General features: G+C 35.3%; 2 protein-coding genes across 26 annotated transcripts in view; one reads left to right on the top strand and one right to left on the bottom strand.

Annotated features, from left to right (window-relative positions):
* The window catches only part of LOC123528430 (ectopic P granules protein 5 homolog), a 307,990-nt gene that overhangs the window by 92,391 nt on the left and 195,309 nt on the right, over positions 1-20,290 (bottom strand). The gene's annotated exons all lie outside the window — the stretch shown is intronic.
* Positions 1-20,290, top strand: part of LOC123528557 (protein polybromo-1-like) — a 100,475-nt gene that overhangs the window by 1,286 nt on the left and 78,899 nt on the right. For 16 of the 22 annotated variants that reach the window (XM_053522067.1, XM_053522075.1, XM_053522070.1 and 13 more), the window contains exons 2-11: positions 4,779-4,911; positions 5,904-5,939; positions 8,085-8,123; positions 14,164-14,261; positions 16,075-16,222; positions 16,884-17,048; positions 17,314-17,496; positions 17,995-18,162; positions 18,548-18,636; positions 19,304-19,333. In XM_053522067.1, the coding sequence (XP_053378042.1) occupies positions 4,792-4,911; positions 5,904-5,939; positions 8,085-8,123; positions 14,164-14,261; positions 16,075-16,222; positions 16,884-17,048; positions 17,314-17,496; positions 17,995-18,162; positions 18,548-18,636; positions 19,304-19,333 (1,076 nt within the window). In that variant the 5' untranslated portion in view covers positions 4,779-4,791. Of the gene's footprint in view, positions 1-4,778; positions 4,912-5,903; positions 5,940-8,084; positions 8,124-14,163; positions 14,262-16,074; positions 16,223-16,883; positions 17,049-17,313; positions 17,497-17,994; positions 18,163-18,547; positions 18,637-19,303; positions 19,334-20,290 lie in introns of those variants that run through there. The other 6 variants (XM_053522077.1, XM_053522069.1, XM_053522071.1 and 3 more) reach the window with 5 other exon arrangements.

Genomic DNA, 20,290 nt, shown 5'->3' with positions numbered 1-20,290 from the left:
AAGTAGATTTTTAAGTGGCCCTTGTTCGTGGACAAGTGAAAAATATTGGGATTTCCACGACCCTGCTATTTATGTAAAGATAGGTTAATTATTTTTAAATACCCTCGTTGATCATTTGACAATGTAAAATCGGTAATGAATTATGTGTTGTCCAAATATTTGACAAAATTACCCTGCCACTGTCTTAAATTAATTGCAGTAATTATATTTGTTAATGTCGTATTAAATTAATTCTGAAAATATAGGGGTCCGATACATTTTACACTTTCACAGGAAGCACTTTATCAAGTCAGAAGCCGTACTGCGAAATTAGAATTAACTCCCTTGGCAAAAGTGAAGGTCACATGCGCCAGAAATATGATGGGTTTAAAAGTAAACAAGGACTAGAAAAATGATTTTCTTGGAAAAGGAAATAATAGCAACGTAATCTTTTTTATGCCCCCATTATCTTCTGATGCAGGAGGCATATAGTGATTGTCCTGTCCGTTCGTTCGTTCGTCCGTCCGTACGAGGTTAACCAAATGGGACCCTTTCGTTTAGCATCAATACCCCTTACTAGAATGACTTGATACTTATGCAGATGTAACCTGTGACCATTCCTCACATTCAGACATCACCTGACCTCAGTTTGACCTTGATTTTGACCTCATTTTGGACTTGGATTGCTTTATATGGGCCATCTCTTGGTTAAAACCAAATGGGACCGTTTCGTCTAGCATCAATACTCCTTACTAGGATGACTTGATACTTATGCAGATGTAACCTGTGACCATTCCTCATCTTTAGACATCACCTGACCTCAGTTTGACCTTGACCTCATTTTGGACTTAGTTTGCTTTATATGGGCCATCTCTTGGTTAACCAAATGAAACCATCTCGTCTAGCATCAATTCTCAATATTGACATTATAGGATAAATCCTGTTTTCCGGTATTACCCACCAATAAACACCAGTTCCCAGTTTTACGGTGAGCGGGGTAGCGACCATTACGCTGTGTAACGGTAGTGTTTAATATTATCTTTTTTTCAAGGTTAAAACAAAGAATATGAATAAAAAAGTATTGCAGATTATCATAAAACATTGTTGTCATTAAGATTTAGCAAAAATATCCTCAATGTTTAATTTATTTGTAACATTGTATCTTTTATTCTACACTACCGCTTCTGTTGCTCGATACCAAAGGTGTGAAATTATTCACATTTTTCAAGGTTAACAAATAATTTTTGCAATTTTTTTTGCCAAGGTCGTAAAATACTATTTTCATTGTGAGAAAGTAAGAACTTTCCTAAAATCTTGTCTTCTGGCAAAAATAAACGCTGATATTGTACACGGTCCGTATATCGGTTAATCTCGCAAGCCCCCCTGACTCTATTTACGGAAATATCGGAACACTGGATTTATCCTATAATGTCGATATGGTCAATACCCCTTACAAAAATGAATTGATACCAATACAGATGTAAACTGTGACCATTCCTCATCTGCAAACATCACCTGACCTCAGTTTGACCTTTACCTCGTTTTGGATTTAGGTGCAAAATCTATTGACAAGGATGCATCAAGCGTTTATTGAATGCAGCTTCTTGTTTTCTTTATTTTACTCATTTATTCCCTTAGTACCGCAAAAATAGGTGCAAACAGGCTACTAGGTCTTTTATGTACCACTTTGACATCTAATGTACCACCTATATATTATATAGTAATGTAACCAGGTAATGGGGTCTAGGATTTCGATGTTTTCACAGACATTCTGTATGGTAAATATGACAATCTATAAATGCAAAGATTTTCAGTCTGTGTAAATCATAACTAAATGTACAAACTGGGTATATGACATAAATTTGAATAACAAAATCAAAACCACAGTTTAAAATAATATATGATTTACATACCATCGAATTACCCATTTTCAAACCCCAAAAAAAAATTTGAGAAATTATTTACAATTAATGAATTTTTAGTGTTTCCTGCAGACTCTAAAAGGAGCATGTTGCTTCCTCAGAAAAAGGGCACTTTCTGCGCATGGTTTGGCACTAATTTAGGCCTAATGAGCGCATCGTAATTGTGCAAAAATAAATCTACATTTTAAATGATTACAAATACAACCTTTTAGGATTATTATTGATTAATTGACCATTTTCTTCTTCCTTCCTTAAAAGCTACACTGCCGTCCAATGTGCTTAAAACAATGAATTTTAGTCTATTCTTCCCAATTAAAAGAGTATCATAAAACAGTTATTGATTGCATAATCCTGTCAGTTCTTAATCATGGTCATCAAAAGATCGTGACACGCATTCAGTATTCTTGGTTGATGCACCCACATGTCAGCCTGTTGATCGAAGCCGCTAATCGACGGTACTATACACAGAACATGTCCCGCGGACATTCACTTTCCTTGCTGGTTTTGAAAGGGCACTTGTCGAGTTAAATAAGGCTGATAAAATAAAAGGCCACATGGCGCGTATGGACAGTTTGAAGGGCAGCATGACGGCACTTCAAAAGGGGCATGGTGCTGCGCCATGTTAAAAAGGCTAGTTTTACAGGACATGATAAATTTGTTATCAAGTCAAGTGATGACTTGGACATTTAAAAATAATAAATTAATTTACACAATATATCTTCAGCAATAAATAACATAATCCAATAATCTGTTTTCAAACCACCTGCAAAAACTGCATAATTATAATAATTGCTTTGACGATGTAAGAGCCTTTTAAGTTTTTGAACTTTTTAGCTCACCTGAGCACAAAGTGCTCAGGGTGAGGTATTGTGATCGCTCACTGTCCGGCGTCTGGCCACTTTTTCCTTTAAACAACATCTCCTCCTAAACCAACAGGCCAATTTTGATGAAACTTCACAGGGATGTTCCTTGGCTGGTCTTCTTGAAAAATTGTTCAAAGAATTGAATTCCATGCAGAACTCTTGTTGCCATGGCAACAGAAAGGAAAAACTTTAAAAATCTTCTTCTCAAAAACCAGAAGCCCTAGAGCTTAGATATTTGGTGTGAAGCATTGCCTAGTGGACCTCTACCAAGTTTATTCAAATCATGACACCGGGGTCAAAATTGACCCCACCCCAGGGGTCACTTGATTTTACATAGGAAAATCTTAAAAAATCTTCTTCTCAAAAACCAAAAGGCCTAGAGCTTAGATATTTGACATGCAGCATTGCCTAGAGGACCTCTACTAAAGTTGTTCAAATCATGACCCTGGGATCAAAATTGACCCCGCCCCAGGGGTCACTTGATTTTACATAGGAAAATCTTCAAAAATTTTCTAAAAATAAACCAGAAGGCCTAGAGCTTAGATATTTGACATGTAGCATTGCCTAGTGAACCTCTACAAAATTTATTCAAATCATGACCCCGCCCCAGGGGTCACTTGATTTTACATAGGAAAATCTTCAAAAATTTTCTAAAAATAAACCAGAAGGCCTAGAGCTTAGATATTTCAAGTGTAGCATTGCCTAGTGGACCTCTACAAAATTTGTTCAAATCATGACCCCGCCCCAGAGGTCACTTGATTTTACATAGGAAAATCTTCAAAATTTTTCTAAAAATAAACCAGAAGGCCTAGATCTTAGATATTTGAAGAGTAGCATTGCCTAGTAAACTTCTACAAAAAATTTTCAAATCATGACCTCCGGGGTCAAATTGACCCCGCCCCATGGGGTTCCTTGATTGTACATAGAAAAATCTTCAAAATTTTCTAAAAATAAACCAGAAGGCCTACAGCTTAGATATTTCACGTGTAGCATTGCCTAGTGGACCTCTACAAAGTCTGTTCAAATCATGACCCCCGGGGTCAAAATTGACCCCACCCAAGGGGTCACTTGATTTTGCATAGGAAAAATAAACCAGAAGGCCTAGAGCTTAGATATTTGACATGTAGCATTGCCTAGTGGACCTCTACAAAAGTTGTTCAAATCTTGACCCTCAAGGGTCAAATTGACCCAGCCTCAGGGGTTACTTGATGTATATAGGGAAATCTTCATAAATTTGCTAAAAATTAACCAGAAGGCCTAGATCTTAGATATTTGATATGTTACATTGGCTATTAGACTTCTACAAACTTTGTTCCATTCATGACCCCCGGGGTAAACTTGGCCCCGCCCCAGGGGTTACTTGATTGTACGTCAGAAAATGTTCCAAAAAATTTCTAAAAATCATCAGTCTGACATTTGAAACATGTAGCTCATATTACTCTGGTGAGCAATCCAGGGTCATCATGACCCTCTTGTTTAAGTTAGGATAGATTTTGATATTCATCACATTTTATAGTTAATTAAATGTCAGTCTTTTTCTCAAAACAAAATAAAATAACAGACAGTTATCAGATGACAGAAAAATTAAGAAAAAAGTGAAAACTATTATCTTTTAGTGGTACTGTATTTAGACCAAGTAGCCAAACGCTAAGAAACATATTTTTTCAGTTGAAACAATAATGATATGACATAACAGTTTATACTTTTTTATTTCCTGTGGGTCAAAAATTGACCCTTTGTCATAGTGAAGGTTTGGTTGGACCCCTCTGAAAAAAAATTGCTGGATCTGCGCATGCATTAATGGCTAAGGATCTGAAAGTTCCTGTTGCATATAGTCTCAAAAAGTATTTGACCGACCTAGAGTCATGAAACATTTTAGGATTACTACTCGCCATCTGAAGTTATTGCACTGGAGGTTTTGTTTGGGATCTCACTATACAAGTCTGGGGTTAGTCTAAAATATGCATTAAGGTTGTAACATTGCAAATTTCATTTATATTAAATTGAATTTCAGATTATAAAAGAAAATGCCAGCAAAGAGAAAGAGAGGCACAGCTGAGTGTAAGTCTGAGGATCCTGAACGCTCACCCACGCCAACTTCTGTCTCCTCCAGCAAGAAGAGAAAGAAAGAACTGCAGTATGATCCTGTAAGTTGCTCTAGTGTATTTTAGTGTTTGATGACATAGGTAAATATACTTGTATTCAATTGTAGGCTTGTTTAATTTGTGTCAAGACCTACAAAAAACTAAAGGCTTGGAGTTTTAAGACAACTTCTTTAAATATCTAGATTCCATGTTTTGACCATTGAATCAAAATACTACTTAAGACTGACAGGTTAGGACTGTTCTTGGAAGTAGATAGGTAAGACCAATGTCCTGTATAATAGATGTTATTTTTAGCACATACACTTGGGGGAGGGGTCTGGCTTAGTTAAAAGGTGTATGTCTGTATGCTAAACATTCACCAGTTTAGTAGAGTTTACATCAATATAGTTCAAATGTAGTGGACATAAAACGATGATTTCTTTACATTTGAGCCACACCATGAGAAAACCAACATAGTGCGTTTGCGACCAGCATGGATCCAGACCAGCCTGGGCAGTCTGGTCAGGATCCATGCTGTTCGCTGACGGTTTCTCTAATTGCAATATGCTTTGAAAGCGAACAGCATGGATGCTGACCAGACTGCGTGGGAGTGCAGGCTGGTCTGGATCCATGCTGGTCGCAAACACACTATGTTGGTTTTCTCATGGTGCAGCTCATTTATAACATAAAATTGCTTTTTCATGACGATCAGAAAATGCTAAGATCTCATGCAAACAATATGTTATCAAATGGAAGATGCAAATTGCCATTAAGGGTCCACTACCTTAATAGATGTTTTCATGTGTTTAGCAATTTTTTTATCTCGAAGCTGTACAGAAAATTACGACCATTTGAAAATCATTCTATTATTATGTAGGAGAAATAATTAGTATTATTTAACAATAATTGTTTTTTTGAAAATTTGAATAAGTGTTTATCAGATCTAGATTGAAAATTGCTGATACATATTTGTTAACAGATTAAATAAGGCTGCTTCAGTTTACAAGATATAGCTTTGCCTTTCATTCACAGATAGTAAATTCACTTGTTTTCAGGTTTGCCAGCCAAGCACCTCAGCAGATATTGATTTTGTAAGAGCCTAGAATTGTGCTTAGAAGTTTAGTTTTGACAGTCTTGTGTTCTAATGTTGTTATTGCATGTTTTATTCCAGCATGAGGTTTCCTTGTCAGTGTTGATTATTATTTAAAGGATCAGAATACAAAGGCAAAGAAAATGCATTAACATTATTTTCCTTTTCTTCATTTGTTTAACTTTGGATGAAAAAGAAAAAAAAATCGGCTTTGGCGTTCACTATTGTTTTAAATTTAAAATTCACTTAGTAGAAGTTATATGATGCAACAAATGCAAGAATGGGTCTTGATGTATTGCCTTTTGTCAGGGGTTTTATTTCAAATTTGGGTTTTAAAGATTTAATTTGGACACTTGTGGGAGACAGTATATCTGGTGTAATAATTCAGGTGCATGTTAGATTAGACTAATGGAAGATGAAATAAAAAGGGCTTGGCCATTTCATAGTCAGAAATATTTTGGATTTGGATATAAATGGAGGTCACAATTTTAATTCAGTGGACTGCAATTGCAAATATCCTTCTTTTAAATAGATTTGATTGATTTCATGACTTTAAATTACTAAAAATAACATTTGAAAGCATCAGGTCTAATGATACCATAGTGGCATGTATTATTTATTTCTGATAAATGTTAGTATGAAATTGGATGTAAATGTGCATAGTTTTTACGGTCATGGAATCAGTTAGGTAATTTGGACTATTTTGTTGATTTTCCCCCACAAAATTCTAAATTACAGTTGGTCAAAAAAGAAACTACCCTCAATCTAGTCCATGTCTAAATAAGAGATGAACACGAAGAAAGACTGGATGAACCTGATTGACTTTGAGGTCATAGGGTAACAATAGAAAGGTCATAGCGACTATTAGTATAAACAGGGAAGTATTATATGATGGCGCTGGTCATTGATCTTTTAGTCTTTAAGCAGAATACTTACTGCTCGGTAACTTAAAAATGTTGTGTCCTATGGTCTTCAGACTTGATATGCACATTGCTTATAGGCAGTGAATGACCTTTATTGATTTTTAGGTCATAGGGTCACATATGTCAAGGTCACAGTGGCTACTCCTACAAAAAGTTTGTTTCTGTGAGTATTTTGAGATCTTGGCAGGTACATTGCCAGTGGGCAGTGAATGACTTGGAAATTAAATGATTTTGATATCATTGGGTCAAAAGTAAAGAACATTTACCATATGGACCTCTCATCTTTATGAGGTTTCTTAGTCAAACATCATGGCCACTTCCGTGATAAGTGTTTAGATGGACTTAAAATTTGGTGTTACTGGTTGGCCATCTGTCTGATTGCAATCAAGTTTCCGCTGAACAACTTAAATTATTTTGACTAATGATCCTCAAGCTTGCTTTGAGCATATTTTGCTGGGTACAGCAACACTTATTGTTTACGACCATGGCACCAAAAACATATAATGTGAAGTGTAAGTTCTTCCTTCATAAACTAGCCAAAATGAATTAGTATAGACTTACTAAAACTAAATTAATCACCCCTTCTGCCTTACCTGTCTTTAAGTTCTGTATGTCTGACATACAAAACTGTGTGTTAAAGTAGTACTGAATGAAATGTCATTCTGAATTATTCAGTTTTAAAGCATGGTTGTAATTAAATAAGCCTGTTCAGTAGGAAGTTTTATCCAAATTCTATTTGAGCTGTGCCATGAGAAAACCAACGTAGTGCGTTGGCGACCAGCATGGATCCAGACCAGCCTGCGCATCCGTGCAGTCTGGTCAGGATCCATGCTGTTCACTAATGGTTTCTCTAATTGCAATAGTATTTGAAAGCGAACAGCATGGATCCTGACCAGACTGCACTGTGTTGGTTTTCTCATGGCGCGACTCATTTCTTGCTGTAGATTTTGGGTCATCAGTCTGATATCCTAGTCACCAAAACTGTCACAGTACTTGCAAGAAAAAAGGTGTCAACTTTATACATGGTTATCAGTAAAGCACCATTTGTGGGATATAATTGCATGGCTCAGCTTTTCTGCCAGACACTTCCGCTTAATTCTCCTCAGTTTAGGCATAAAAAGATAAATATAAAGACTGTTCAAAAGAAGATTGAAAATGGATTGAATTTTTTTTTTCATAAGTTTGCACAAACCTTTATAGTGGCATTTGTGTTATATTTTCAGGTACAGCCATCCACATCTCATACAGATGATGTAGATATTGTAAGACCCTTCAGAAATACACCACCTATTGTTTATACTTTGATTTCACTGTGAAAATCAGGAAGTATTACATTTAAAATGTGCATAACTTTAGATATTTTAAGAGAAATTCAACCTGATAATGCAAGTTTGGTGTAATTCTGACCAGTAGTGTCAGAGGAGATGTTTAAGTAAAAATGTTAATGCATGACAATGGACGATTGTGTCTAAAAGCATTCATCTTCCATATCTGTTCCGAGTCTCACCCGGGGCATTGAATTCTTCATGTGAGGAAACCATTTAGCTGGCTTACAGAAGGTCGGTGGTTCTATCAAGGTGCCTGCTTGTGATGAAATAATGAACGGAGGGACACCTGGGGTCTTCCTCCACCATCAAAGCTGGAAAGTCACCATATGACCTATAATTGTGTTGGTGCGACATTAAACCCAACAAAATAAAATAGGTAAATCCACATCCGTTCCATGTAGAGTAATGGCAGGTACTTGCAGAGAACAGGTTAGTTCTGGTACAGAATCCAGGAAAACTGGTCAGGTTAATTGCCCGTCATTACATATAAATGAAATACTGTCAAAACTGGTAAGTTAAACCCAAACAAAGAAAACTTAACCATTGTGTTCAGTGTATAACTGTCAATCTTTATCCTATAGAAAATGAATAAATAAAAAAGGCCTTCAATATTCACACATCAAATACTTAAATCTTTAAATTTCTTTTTTTTCGTACCGTAGATACCCATGTATAATGTGCACCTGTGTATAATACGCACCCTTAATTTTAGCCCAACATTCTGTGAAAAGAAACATTTTTGGTCAGTTTTGAGGTAGATTAAAAACAAAAGTAGAGTTAAAAATGACACCAATAATAAATTTTACCTGTGGGGCAGACAGTGGAATTGGTCTCCCTGTACTGATACTGATTTTTGTTTTCTTGATAGTAAAACCAATAAAATATCTTTATATTTGTATTTTTAATGAAAATTATAGAAAGCAATTGTTTCAAGATCTCGCAAAGGCATCTTTTAAAATTACACGAGCTTCTTCTCAGTTCAAACTGATAACAAAAGGTGATCTTTTGTTACATCTGTTAAATTTTAAAGGTTAAATGGACAGCAAATATCTGCAATTAAAGTGACACCTATGTCAGTTTTGTTGTTCACAGTTTGATCTTGGCTAAAGGTAATTCTCGATCTTTGATTATTATCATAATATTTATGCTCTTTGATATTGTTTTTCAAAATAATTTTGTTTAAGGAAAAATAGTCTAGTCTTATCTACTGCGGAACATAACGGCAATATTAATTTTTAGCCTGGACAGCGCAGAGAGTAGTTTCCCTTTACCAGAATGGCAAACATCATGAACAAACTTGTTTTGAAGTTGGAAAATCATGTTTACCTGTGTGTAACACACAGCTGTCCTGGAAGTAAAAAAAATATGCGTTATACAGGAGTATCTACGGTAAATTGCAGTATCTGAAGAAAAGTTAGGGTCATGTTGATACTGAAATGTTTTCAGTGATGGAAAAAAAAAAGATTGGTAAAATAGAATGGATCTGAAACTGTGAAAAGGACATGGAGCTAATCTTGTGATAATTGAATGAGATCTTGTTTAAAAGTTATGAAGCACTTTGATCAGCTGATCAGGATGAAACATGATTTCATAATTAAGAAAACAGTTATAATTTTGTTGTTTATTATTATTTGATACACATACATTACAAAATACAACTGGCTTAAAGAAAGAAAATATGTACTATGTTTGAATTTGCAGTAGCACAGTATAGATGTTGTTATACTTCCTGATTTTTGCTAAAGACTGTTTCTTAATTTTGTTGATTTGTAAGCAATGTCTTTCTAATTTTGCGTTACTGGTGCACAAATGCTGTATTTATTTTATAAGCTTTTTTCACTGGGATATTTGACAACACACTGAGATCATTGAAGTTGGGCTTGAAATACAACAAAATAACAACTAGTACATTTTGAGGTACTTTCTTGATATATTTAACCTTTACCCTGCTAAATTTCTAAAATGGGACTGGTCCATCATTTGGGCAGTACCATTTATCATTTGAAGGGGTGTTCACTGAAAATTTACTGACTGAATAGCGAACAGTGCAGACCATGATGTGCAGGCTGATCTTGGTCTGCACTGGTCGCAAAGGCAGAATCACTTACAGGCAACAGGCTAAAGGTTAAGTTCCAGAAATTTCAAATTGATAGATCCATGGGTGTGCCACTTTTAATTTGTAGTTAAATGCCACAAATAACTTTTAGATGAGAAGTATTTGTGTTTGCTTAGAAATGTCCAGGCTTTTACTCTGAGAAAAAGTAAAAGAACTATTTGAAATTTGGACCTATCTGTTATTAGAAAGGGATTGCTTATTGAATATATTATCTTTGTAAACTAATGTAAAATCTCTTTTACTAGTGGGCATATATTCTTCTAGAACAATAGTTTACTTTAATAATCCTCTTCAAGTGTTCTTTGCGAGCAAAAATATAATTTTAAAAAAAGAAGATGAAAATAGAATGATAATAGTTAAGTGCTTGAAAATTGATGCCTAATGCAGAGATTTTACTTTATTTGGTTGCATGATTCAGTCTGCACAAAATTGTCATTACAAGAATATTACAAAAACTGACTTCCATAAATAATTATGATCCGTGAGTTTGGACCAAAGTTTTATATGTTCGAGACAGTCAGGTAAAAAATTCCAGCATCGTTGTTTTTATAATAGTATCTAAATTACTTGTAATCTGGAAAAACAAAATGTTTGGTACTCATTGTTTTGTTTAAAAAAAAAAATGGATTCAATGATTTTCAAAAAGAGAAACTATAAATTAATAGGGGCTTCAGTGGCCAAAGTGGTAAAGGTATATCTGACTTCAAATCACTTACCCCTCACTGATGTGGGTTTGAGCCTCACTTGGGGTGGAGAATTCTTCATGTGAGGTAAACACATTTCTTCACCTGGGGTCTTCATGCACCATGAAAAGCTGGAAATTAGCCATATGACATGTGACTGTCAGTGTGATACCAACAAAAACAATGAGAGTGACATATCACTGTTCGCTCAAACGTCTTTGGCTTGAGCGCTCTGAAATTCTGTCAATAAGGCTGCAGAAGTAAATCTTTAACAAAATATATCCCCTGTATGTAAAATAATGACCAGGAACAGAAATGTGAGAAACATAGGATCACCTGAAAATATGAAATGAATCAGGGCGATCAAATTCTAGCGAGCATGCTGACAAAAGGGGTATATTTTTTTTAAGGTAGACTTCTGGAGTCGCACTGATAGAATTTCAGACTCCTGTGCAGCAGTTAATGTTTAAATAAATGTTGAAGTTTTGTGTAGTCTGATGTTTGGTTACTGTATGTATTTGTTTGGTTGATAGTCATTTTGTTAAGTTGAACTGCACCATACATAGTTTTATTTTATCATTTTAAATACTTTGTTAAGAATTGTTACTGCTCAGGAGTTGTTCCCCATGTAAAATAGGCTACCACTAGTAGTCCAGTCTGTTAAAAAATGTTTGATTATTAAATATTCTTCCCTTTTAGTTATAATCTTAACTTTTCAATCATATTTACATAACCTGGCTCATATTCACAAACCAGGGTAGGATGTAATGTATTTATAGTCTGTTTCAGTGTATAAGAAAGTCTTGTACCCCTGTAGTTATAAAACTTATATTCTGTTTCAGTTTTAGTTGCTGTATTAATAGTTTGTGGTTTCCGTTTCCTTTTCAGCATGCCTGTACATTTATTACATTGTAATCCATCTTTATAGTTTCTATCCCTGGTTTGGTTCAGAAGTTTGGGGTGCTCCTCTGCATTTTTGTTAACTGATTATGAATAAACACATGCTAGAGCAGAAAGTGTTCCTCTGCATCATTCAGGTTGTGAGAATTCAGTCGTTAAATGTGTTAACATCACTTTTGTCAAAAGGACTGCAATAGAAAATTGTAAATATTTTATGAAGCAGAAGTTTTTGTTTAGAAACACTTTTCTGCTCTCGTGATTGTTTGAGTCAAGTATCAGTATAGTATTTGAGCTTGGTTATGTTGAATGCATGTTGTTAATATAGTGTTTAATAGTTTTGTCCATTTTTAAGAGGATTTTAGTTTATATTCCTAGTGAACAATGGTGATATGCATGTTAACATAATAATGGTATCGAAAATTTATGGCATAATAATGTCATGATTTGGAGGGTTTGCCGTGTGAGGGACGTTATTAAATATAAGAAGCACATGCTAAGATCAATCCATATGATCTATAGAAATTAATGAATGGGAAAGTAATAACATTCCTGCCTTCATGAACCATTTACTATTGGCCCCAATCAGATAGTTTAAAAAGATGGACGGATTTTGAAATTTGGACACAAGTTCTGTAAAATTTGTCTATATTTCAAATGGTTATCTCAAAAATGTCTTTTTAGCTCACCTGTCACAAAGTGACAAGGTGAGCTTTTGTGATCTCGCGGTGTCCGTCGTCCGTCCGTGCGTCCGTAAACTTTTGCTTGTGACCACTCTAGAGGTCACATTTTTTGTGGGATCTTTATGACAGTTGGTCAGAATGTTCATCTTGATGATATCTAGGTCAGGTTCGAAACTGAGTCACGTGCCTTCAAAAACTAGGTCAGTAGGTCTAAAAATAGAAAAACCTTGTGACCTCTCTAGAGGCCATATATTTCACAAGATCTTCATGAAAAATGGTCAGAATGTTCACCTTGATGATATCTAGGTCAAGTTCGAAACTGGGTCACGTGCCGTCACAAACTAGGATCAGTATGTCTAGCACTTAAAAGAAAACTTTGTGACCTCTCTAGGAGGTCCTAATATTTTCAAAAGATCTTCATGAAAATTGGTCAGAATGTTCACCTTGATGATATCTAGGTCAAGTTCGAAACTGAGTCACGTGCCTTCAAAAACTAGGTCAGTAGGTCAAATAATAGAAAAACCTTGTGACCTCTCTAAGGCCAATTTTTCAGGACCTGTATGAAAATGGTCAGAATGTTCATCCGATGATATCTAGGTCAAGTTCGAAACTGGGTCACGTGCGGTCAAAAACTAGGTCAGTAGGTCTACAATAGAAAAACCTTGTGACCTCTCTAGAGGCCATATATTTCAGAGATCTTCATGAAAATTGGTCAGAATGTTCACCTTGATGATATCTAGATCAAGTTCGAAAGTGGGTCACATGCCTTCAAAAACTAGGTCAGTAGGTCAAATAATAGAAAAACCTTGTGACCTCTCTAAAGGCCATATTTTTCATGGGATCTGTATGAAAGTTGGTCTGAATATTCCTCTTGATGATATCTAGATCAACTTTCGAAAGTGGTCACTGCGGTCAAAAACTAGGTCAGTAGGTCAAATATAGAAAAATCTTTGACCTCTCTAGAGGCCATACTTTTCAATGGATCTTATGAAATTGTCTGAATGTTCATCTTGATGATATCTAGGTCAAATTTGAAACTGGGTCACTGCAGTCAAAAACTAGGCCAGTAGGTCTAAAATAGAAAAATCTTTGACCTCTCTAGGGCCATATTTTTCAATGGATCTTCATGAAAATTGGTGAGAATGTTCACCTTGATGATATCTAGATTAAGTTCAAAACAGGGTCACGTACCTTCGAAAACTAGGTCAATAGGTCAAATAATAGAAAAACCTTGTGACCTCTCTAGAGACCATATTTTTCAATGGATCTTCATGAAAATTGGTCAGAATTAATATCTAGGTCAAGTTCTAAACTGGGTCACATGAGCTCAAAAACTAGGTCACTATGTCAAATAATAGAAAAAACGACGTCATACTCAAAACTGGGTCATGTGGGAAGAGGTGAGCGATTCAGGACCATCATGGTCCTCTTGTTTTTTAGACAAATGTGGGTATTCTTTTTTTAACCAAAGGGCGGGCCCTGCTTTATTGAAATGTTTTGATCTTGGGGAGAAAAACTAAATTTGTCATCAATTATATATCATTTTGCAACAACTTTTTTTTGATTTTGCAACGAGATGATATATCTGCTTTCAGGCTGAGATCATTCAAGAGCTGTTTGAGACAATAAGGAACTACAAATCAGAGGAGGGGAAACTACTCTGTGAATCCTTTATCAGAATACCAAAAAGAAGGTATAGTTACATTGCTTTTGTGTTTGCAATTGTAAACTTATAAAACTTACGTGTTTATAATTCCCAAATAAGGCACACTGCTATGATGTGAAACAATGGCAGAGCATACAAGAGGTCACATGGTTCAGTTGGGTGATATTGTTTACATAATGTCACATTGTCATACAAGATATATGCGTTTTACTGGACGTTTCCCAGTAGAGTGTTTGCTGTTTCAACAGCTGTCTTTATTTCATAATTTTGTGGTTTTAGGGAACTATACATTTAAAAGTTTGCAATATTGGATCGCCCGCCCGCTTAGCTCAGTAGGGAGAGCGTTGGTCTACGGATCGCTGGGTTGCGAGTTCGATCCCCGGGCAGGGCGTATGTTCTCCGTGACGATTTGATAAAAGACATTGTGTCTGAAATCATTCATCCTCCACCTCTGATAATTCATGTTGGGAAGTTGGCAGTTACTTGCGGAGAACAGGTTTGTACTGGTACAGAATCCAGGAACACTCAGTCTGGTTAGGTTAACTGCCCACCGTTACATGACTGAAATACTGTTGAAAAACGGCGTTAAACACAAAACAAACAAACAAACAGCAATATTGGATCAGTTTGAATAATGTAAATGTAAGCTATGTATTAAATGTTAATAATTTATATTTTGGTTTGAAATACATGGTCATATCTTGGTCTCTGGCCTTTACACACTGTTTAGATGCTCACTTATTTTTTACCCAAACATAAACTTCTAAACCTTGATTTTTTCATAAGTGAATTCCATTTTTGTAAAATTGGAAATAGAATTATATTAAATGATTAGAAAGTTATTAGAAAGTTAGGAAAATCTTTGCATAAGTTACAGCCTTTGAATGAGTTTGTAAATGTATTTGAAGTTTGTTTCAAAAAGACTACATTTCATATAGTTGCAAATTTGTCTGTGTCTGTTCCAGAATATTTGTCTGCTAAAGTTAAACAAGATTTGGCCCAGACTTACAGAAATTTGTGACTATGAAGTGAACTTGTGCATAATATCAGGACAAGAATGCAGTCATTGTTTAGAAGTTATGATGCTTTGAATTTTACAGAAAGTTGTATTATTGTGCAGTACTAATAAATGCCTTGTTCGGATAACACATACAAATTTGAAAGAATTTGGCCTAAACTTACAGAAAAGTATAACTATGAAGTGAATTTTGCATATTGTCTGGATGTAAATACACCTTGCCTGCTTTATGAGTTATGACCCTTTGAAATTTTACAAACAGTAAAATACTACTAAAGCATAATTCACATTAATACAGTTATCAAGAGGTCTGTCCAAAACTTACAGAAAAGAATAACAGTTACTATGAAGTGAATTTGGGCATATTGTCAGTACCTTGCCTGCTTTATGAGTAAGATACTACTAAAACATAATTCATTTACAGTTATCAAGAGATCTGTCCCAAACTTGTAGAAATGAATTACATGGTGTGAACTTAAATTACATATTGAGTTTTTTCAAGGGACCTAGGCTATACAAACAAATGCATTGCTAATGTGAGATATATATGTACTACCATATAGCCCAGTATAAATGCTCCCCATTTATATATGTTCTATTTATGCCCTAAAAATGTTATTTTCACATGTTGTCAGGATATACATGTTCTGCTGTTTGCCCCAGTATAAATGTGCTGCTAGTAAACACACCATTATAAAAGAAATTCATTGGCATGATTCCTATGTCCAGGAATTATACATTAGTTTAATTGACAAGCTGATGCTTTTCTTAGACTAAGTTGACAGCTGTTCTGAAGTATATGTTTTATCTTTATTCTGGTAGAACAAATCCTGATTACTATGAGGTGGTCACACAACCAATGGACATGTTGAAGATTCAACAAAAGATGAAAATGGATGAATATGAAGAAATAGAACAACTTACAGCAGATGTTGAACTCATGGTGAACAATGCCAGAGCTTACTATAAGGTCAGTGTAACTGGAATAAAAAACAGTATCGGTCATTTACTAGAATGTTTGAGGCTTCAACATTTGTACATGTATGTCTGCATGGAGAAGTGCCTTTAAGTAGTCAGGTTGGGGTTTCATGACATATACATGTATGCCTGCATGGAGAGACGCCTTTAGTTAGTCAGGTTGGGGTTTCATGACGCATACATGTATGCCTGCATAGAGAAGCACCTTTAGGTAGTCAGGTTGGGGTTTCATGACGCATACATGTATGCCTGCATGGAGAAATGCCTTTAGGTAGTCAGGTTGGGGTTTCATGACTCATACATGTATACTTGAAGGGAGAAGATACCTTTAGGTTGTCAGGTTGGGGTTTCATGACGCATACATGTATGCCTGCATAGAGAAGCACCTTTAGATAGTCAGGTTGGGGTTTCGTGATGCAAATATGTATGCCCTTGTTCTGTTTTATGTCTTGGAAGGTTTTCACTAGTTATCAGCAGAGTTGTTCTAAATTTACACTGATTGTCTGTCCTGGTGTATATATAGAGAGGTATGTAAAGAAAGAAATTTTAAATTTGCTGGGTATAGCCCTTCGGTTTTTTTTTTTTAATGAATGTAAAAATAGATATTTTTGGATAACTGGTAGTACTTCAAGTCTTACTTTACAATGTTACAGAAAGGATCCCAGGAGTATATAGATGCTACAGACTTGTTGGACCTATATTACGAGATACGTGATGAGTTGTTAGTAGAAACATTTGGAGACAACAAGAGTATTATGGATGATGATGATGAAGATGGTGAGCCTGACGATGCTAACGTTTCTCTTGAACAGTTACAGGTAAATAGGAGACTTTGAGTCATAGACAAAAAATTTTTTTTTGTAGTTTAGCATTTTCCAAATTTCATCTGGTTCAAATTTGTACTTCTGGGTAATTTACCTATTAAAGGTTAAGTATTTTATATGTCAAAATTCAGGCAATTTTGCTTCAACACAAAGTATTAGTTTTAGATAATCTGACCTTATGTGATTGTCTTCAACAATACTGTACCTCCCTACCTGTAGTGTTTCAATGCCAGATGATATTTTCCTCGTGTATTTTCAGTCCAAGATAGCGAATATAGTGCAGCAGGAGGGTGCTAAGTTGAAGGGACTTCCCCCTCCAGATGGTGATGATGAAAATTCGTGTGACCCTGAAGACTTGGAGGGACTTTTTGCTGCTGTTGCGAATGCACAGGATGGAGATCGAACAATTAGTGAACCTTTCCATCTACTTCCTTATAAAACAGTGAGTACTGTCAGCACAGTAGGGCTGGGGCCTTACTTGTTCCTGTGGTTAAAGTCACTACATGTATCTTCAAATCACTTGTCCTTTACCTTTTTAGATACAAGTCTGTCCTGGGTTGCCAAGTGAGAATACCATCCAGCTGGCTTGCGGAATGCCAGTGGTTCTTTCCATGTGCAGATTCATGCCTGAAATAATGTTTCAAGGGGCAACTGGAATCTTCTCTGCCTTTAAAAATAATTACCTGAACAGTGTTTGACTTACATTCCAGCAAAAGTGGGGTTTTTTTTGTCACTATTATGTTTATGCCTTTTCAAGTTCATTTTAGTTTCATGATATATTTATGAAAGTATAAATCTTGGATCCATTGATGTGTGAAGAGGGCTTTGTGAAGATAGCATGCAGCTTAGGGAAAATGTTTTAGAATGAGAAGAAAATGTAAAATGCTAGCATGTGAGTATTATGTTTATATCAAAATGCACAAATATTTCTTTATTCCAGCTGTACCCCAATTACTATGATGTAATAAAAGAGCCAATTGACTTGAAAATGATAGCCAAGAAGATCCAGGACAATGAATATAGAAGCTTTGATGACATGGATAGGGATATAGCATTGATGGTGCATAATGCCAAAACATTCAATGAACCCAAATCACTCATATACAAGGTATGCTGTCTGTTTCATTGTAACCAGCCCAGTCAACTCAGTAGGTAGTATACAAGACTAGGAGTTCAGAGCTAGGTTGTTTCATCTCTGGGCAGAACATGTTTTTCATGACAATTTGACAGAAGGCATTGTGTCTGAAGAAGTGAAAACAGCTTAGTTTCTCTTAAGAATCCAGAAACATTGGTTACATAATTGACCACATAATTATATGATTGAAATACTGTTAAAAAACAGTTAAACATAAGAAAACTAAACAGACATATTTTTTCCAGATATTGATATATACTTTGTATGTGGGTCTTAAATTTGCTTTTAAATGTGTTTGAACTAGATTCTTAGTTAAGAAAAAACTAACTGCATATTGAATACAAATTTGCTGTTACAGGATGCGTGCACATTGAAAAAAGTATTTGATGTAAAGAAAAGAGAACTGGAACATAGAAAATCAAACGCCAAATCCAGTGAGAGACATAGGTAAGACACATTATCAGCACTGCAAGAAAAAAAAATCACCTCTTATTTAAAACTTTGTTTTTAGTGACTAAACCGATCTATAACTGTAGTAATCAGTCTTTTAGCCTAGACCCCCCGAAAATTTTTTTGTCAGGCCTGTTGTCTCAGAATGTTTGGTAGCTAAGTCAAAACGCCAAAACCAGCCATGGATGCTTATGACATCAATTCTATGTTTTTAAATATATCTACCAACATTTATGGTAATATCAAGGAACTGTTATGCTTAAATTATTTATATTTTGTTTTACAAATATCAAATTAAAATCTAGGGTTGGCAGGTTCTCAGTAGGTGGGGTTGAGTAGCTAGAAACTAACAACAGTTTGTTAGGCCTTAAATTGCCAGGAAAAGGTTGATGTAACACCCTGAAATGGAAAAAGATGAAGTATGTCTGACATTGTTAATCTTTACCCTGCTGGCGGCCAGTGATTCTGTCTTTGCGACCAGGCTGAGCTAATCATGGTCTGCACTGTTTGCTGTTTGGTCAGTATATTTTTAGTGAACACCCCTTAATAATAAATAGTACTGCCAAAATTAAAAGATGGACCAGTCCATTTTAGAAATTTAGCTGGGTGAAGGTTAAACATCATGTGTAATGATAGGATAAAGTAATTTATTATCATGACACAGGAAATCTTCCAAACGCAGGAAGAAAATTAGGTATTGTTTATTAAAGTTGAGTTATGTTTATGTTAGAGAGATTCACATTTCATCAGCTTTCTTGTATGTGTACAGATTTACATAGTAAAATAATGATATAACAGGTGTTCAAAAATTTTGTGACATCTTGCAGCTTTATGAAAATGTAAATTTGTCATTTATTGTAAGTGTAGATTTCATTTAAGATGACTACATAGATTTTAATCTGCCCATATGGGTTTATGTATGAAATTTTCACCTCTCTTTTGAATAGTTTATTTGTATCTCCTGCTGAAGGGGGAGGGTTATAATTTCTATCACCTCATGTCCGTCTAGTCTGTCCAGAGCCATAGCTGTGACACAGTTTAGAGGATTTAAATAAAACATGGTAGAAGTAAACTGCTGTAGGATATTTCCATGGAATTGCCACCAGGAATGGCCCTTTGAACATATAATTCATAAGTAGTGTTTTTATTCTACTGTGCATCATGAGTCATATCTCAGACATAGATTCATATAAACATGGTCATAATGCTAACTGTTATCGGTAAATATGGCCCTGCAAGTTTCAGTGAAGATGCTTGAGGAACACATGAGTTATGGCCCTTAGTACCTCACTGTGTATTGTATTTCTTTGCAAATGGTATAGGTCCATTTTGGCTTTGGATATTGTGAAAAGGCTTAGTACATACATTTTGTATATGGCTTTCTTGAAAATTGAGGTACCATACATGTTTTGGTCTCTGGGGTCAAGGTCATGGTTGCTGTTACTTCAAATAGAAAATGGTTTCTGCTCAGTAACTTCTGTATGGAATAATATTTTGTAACCAAACTGCTTGCATGGAGGCCATGGTTTTAGTTGTATTTTGGGTTGCATGGGTCAAGGTCAAGATTATTGTTACAAAAATTGTAAAATGGCTTTCACACAATAACTTCAGTTAGGAATAAGGTAAGCAGACCAAACCTGGTTAATAGGTA

Source organism: Mercenaria mercenaria, chromosome 13 (genome assembly GCF_021730395.1).
Source record: "Mercenaria mercenaria strain notata chromosome 13, MADL_Memer_1, whole genome shotgun sequence".
Taxonomy (NCBI): domain Eukaryota; kingdom Metazoa; phylum Mollusca; class Bivalvia; order Venerida; family Veneridae; genus Mercenaria; species Mercenaria mercenaria.
The sequence above is the reverse complement of the archived record's forward strand: the minus strand, read 5'-3'. Positions and strand labels throughout refer to the sequence as shown.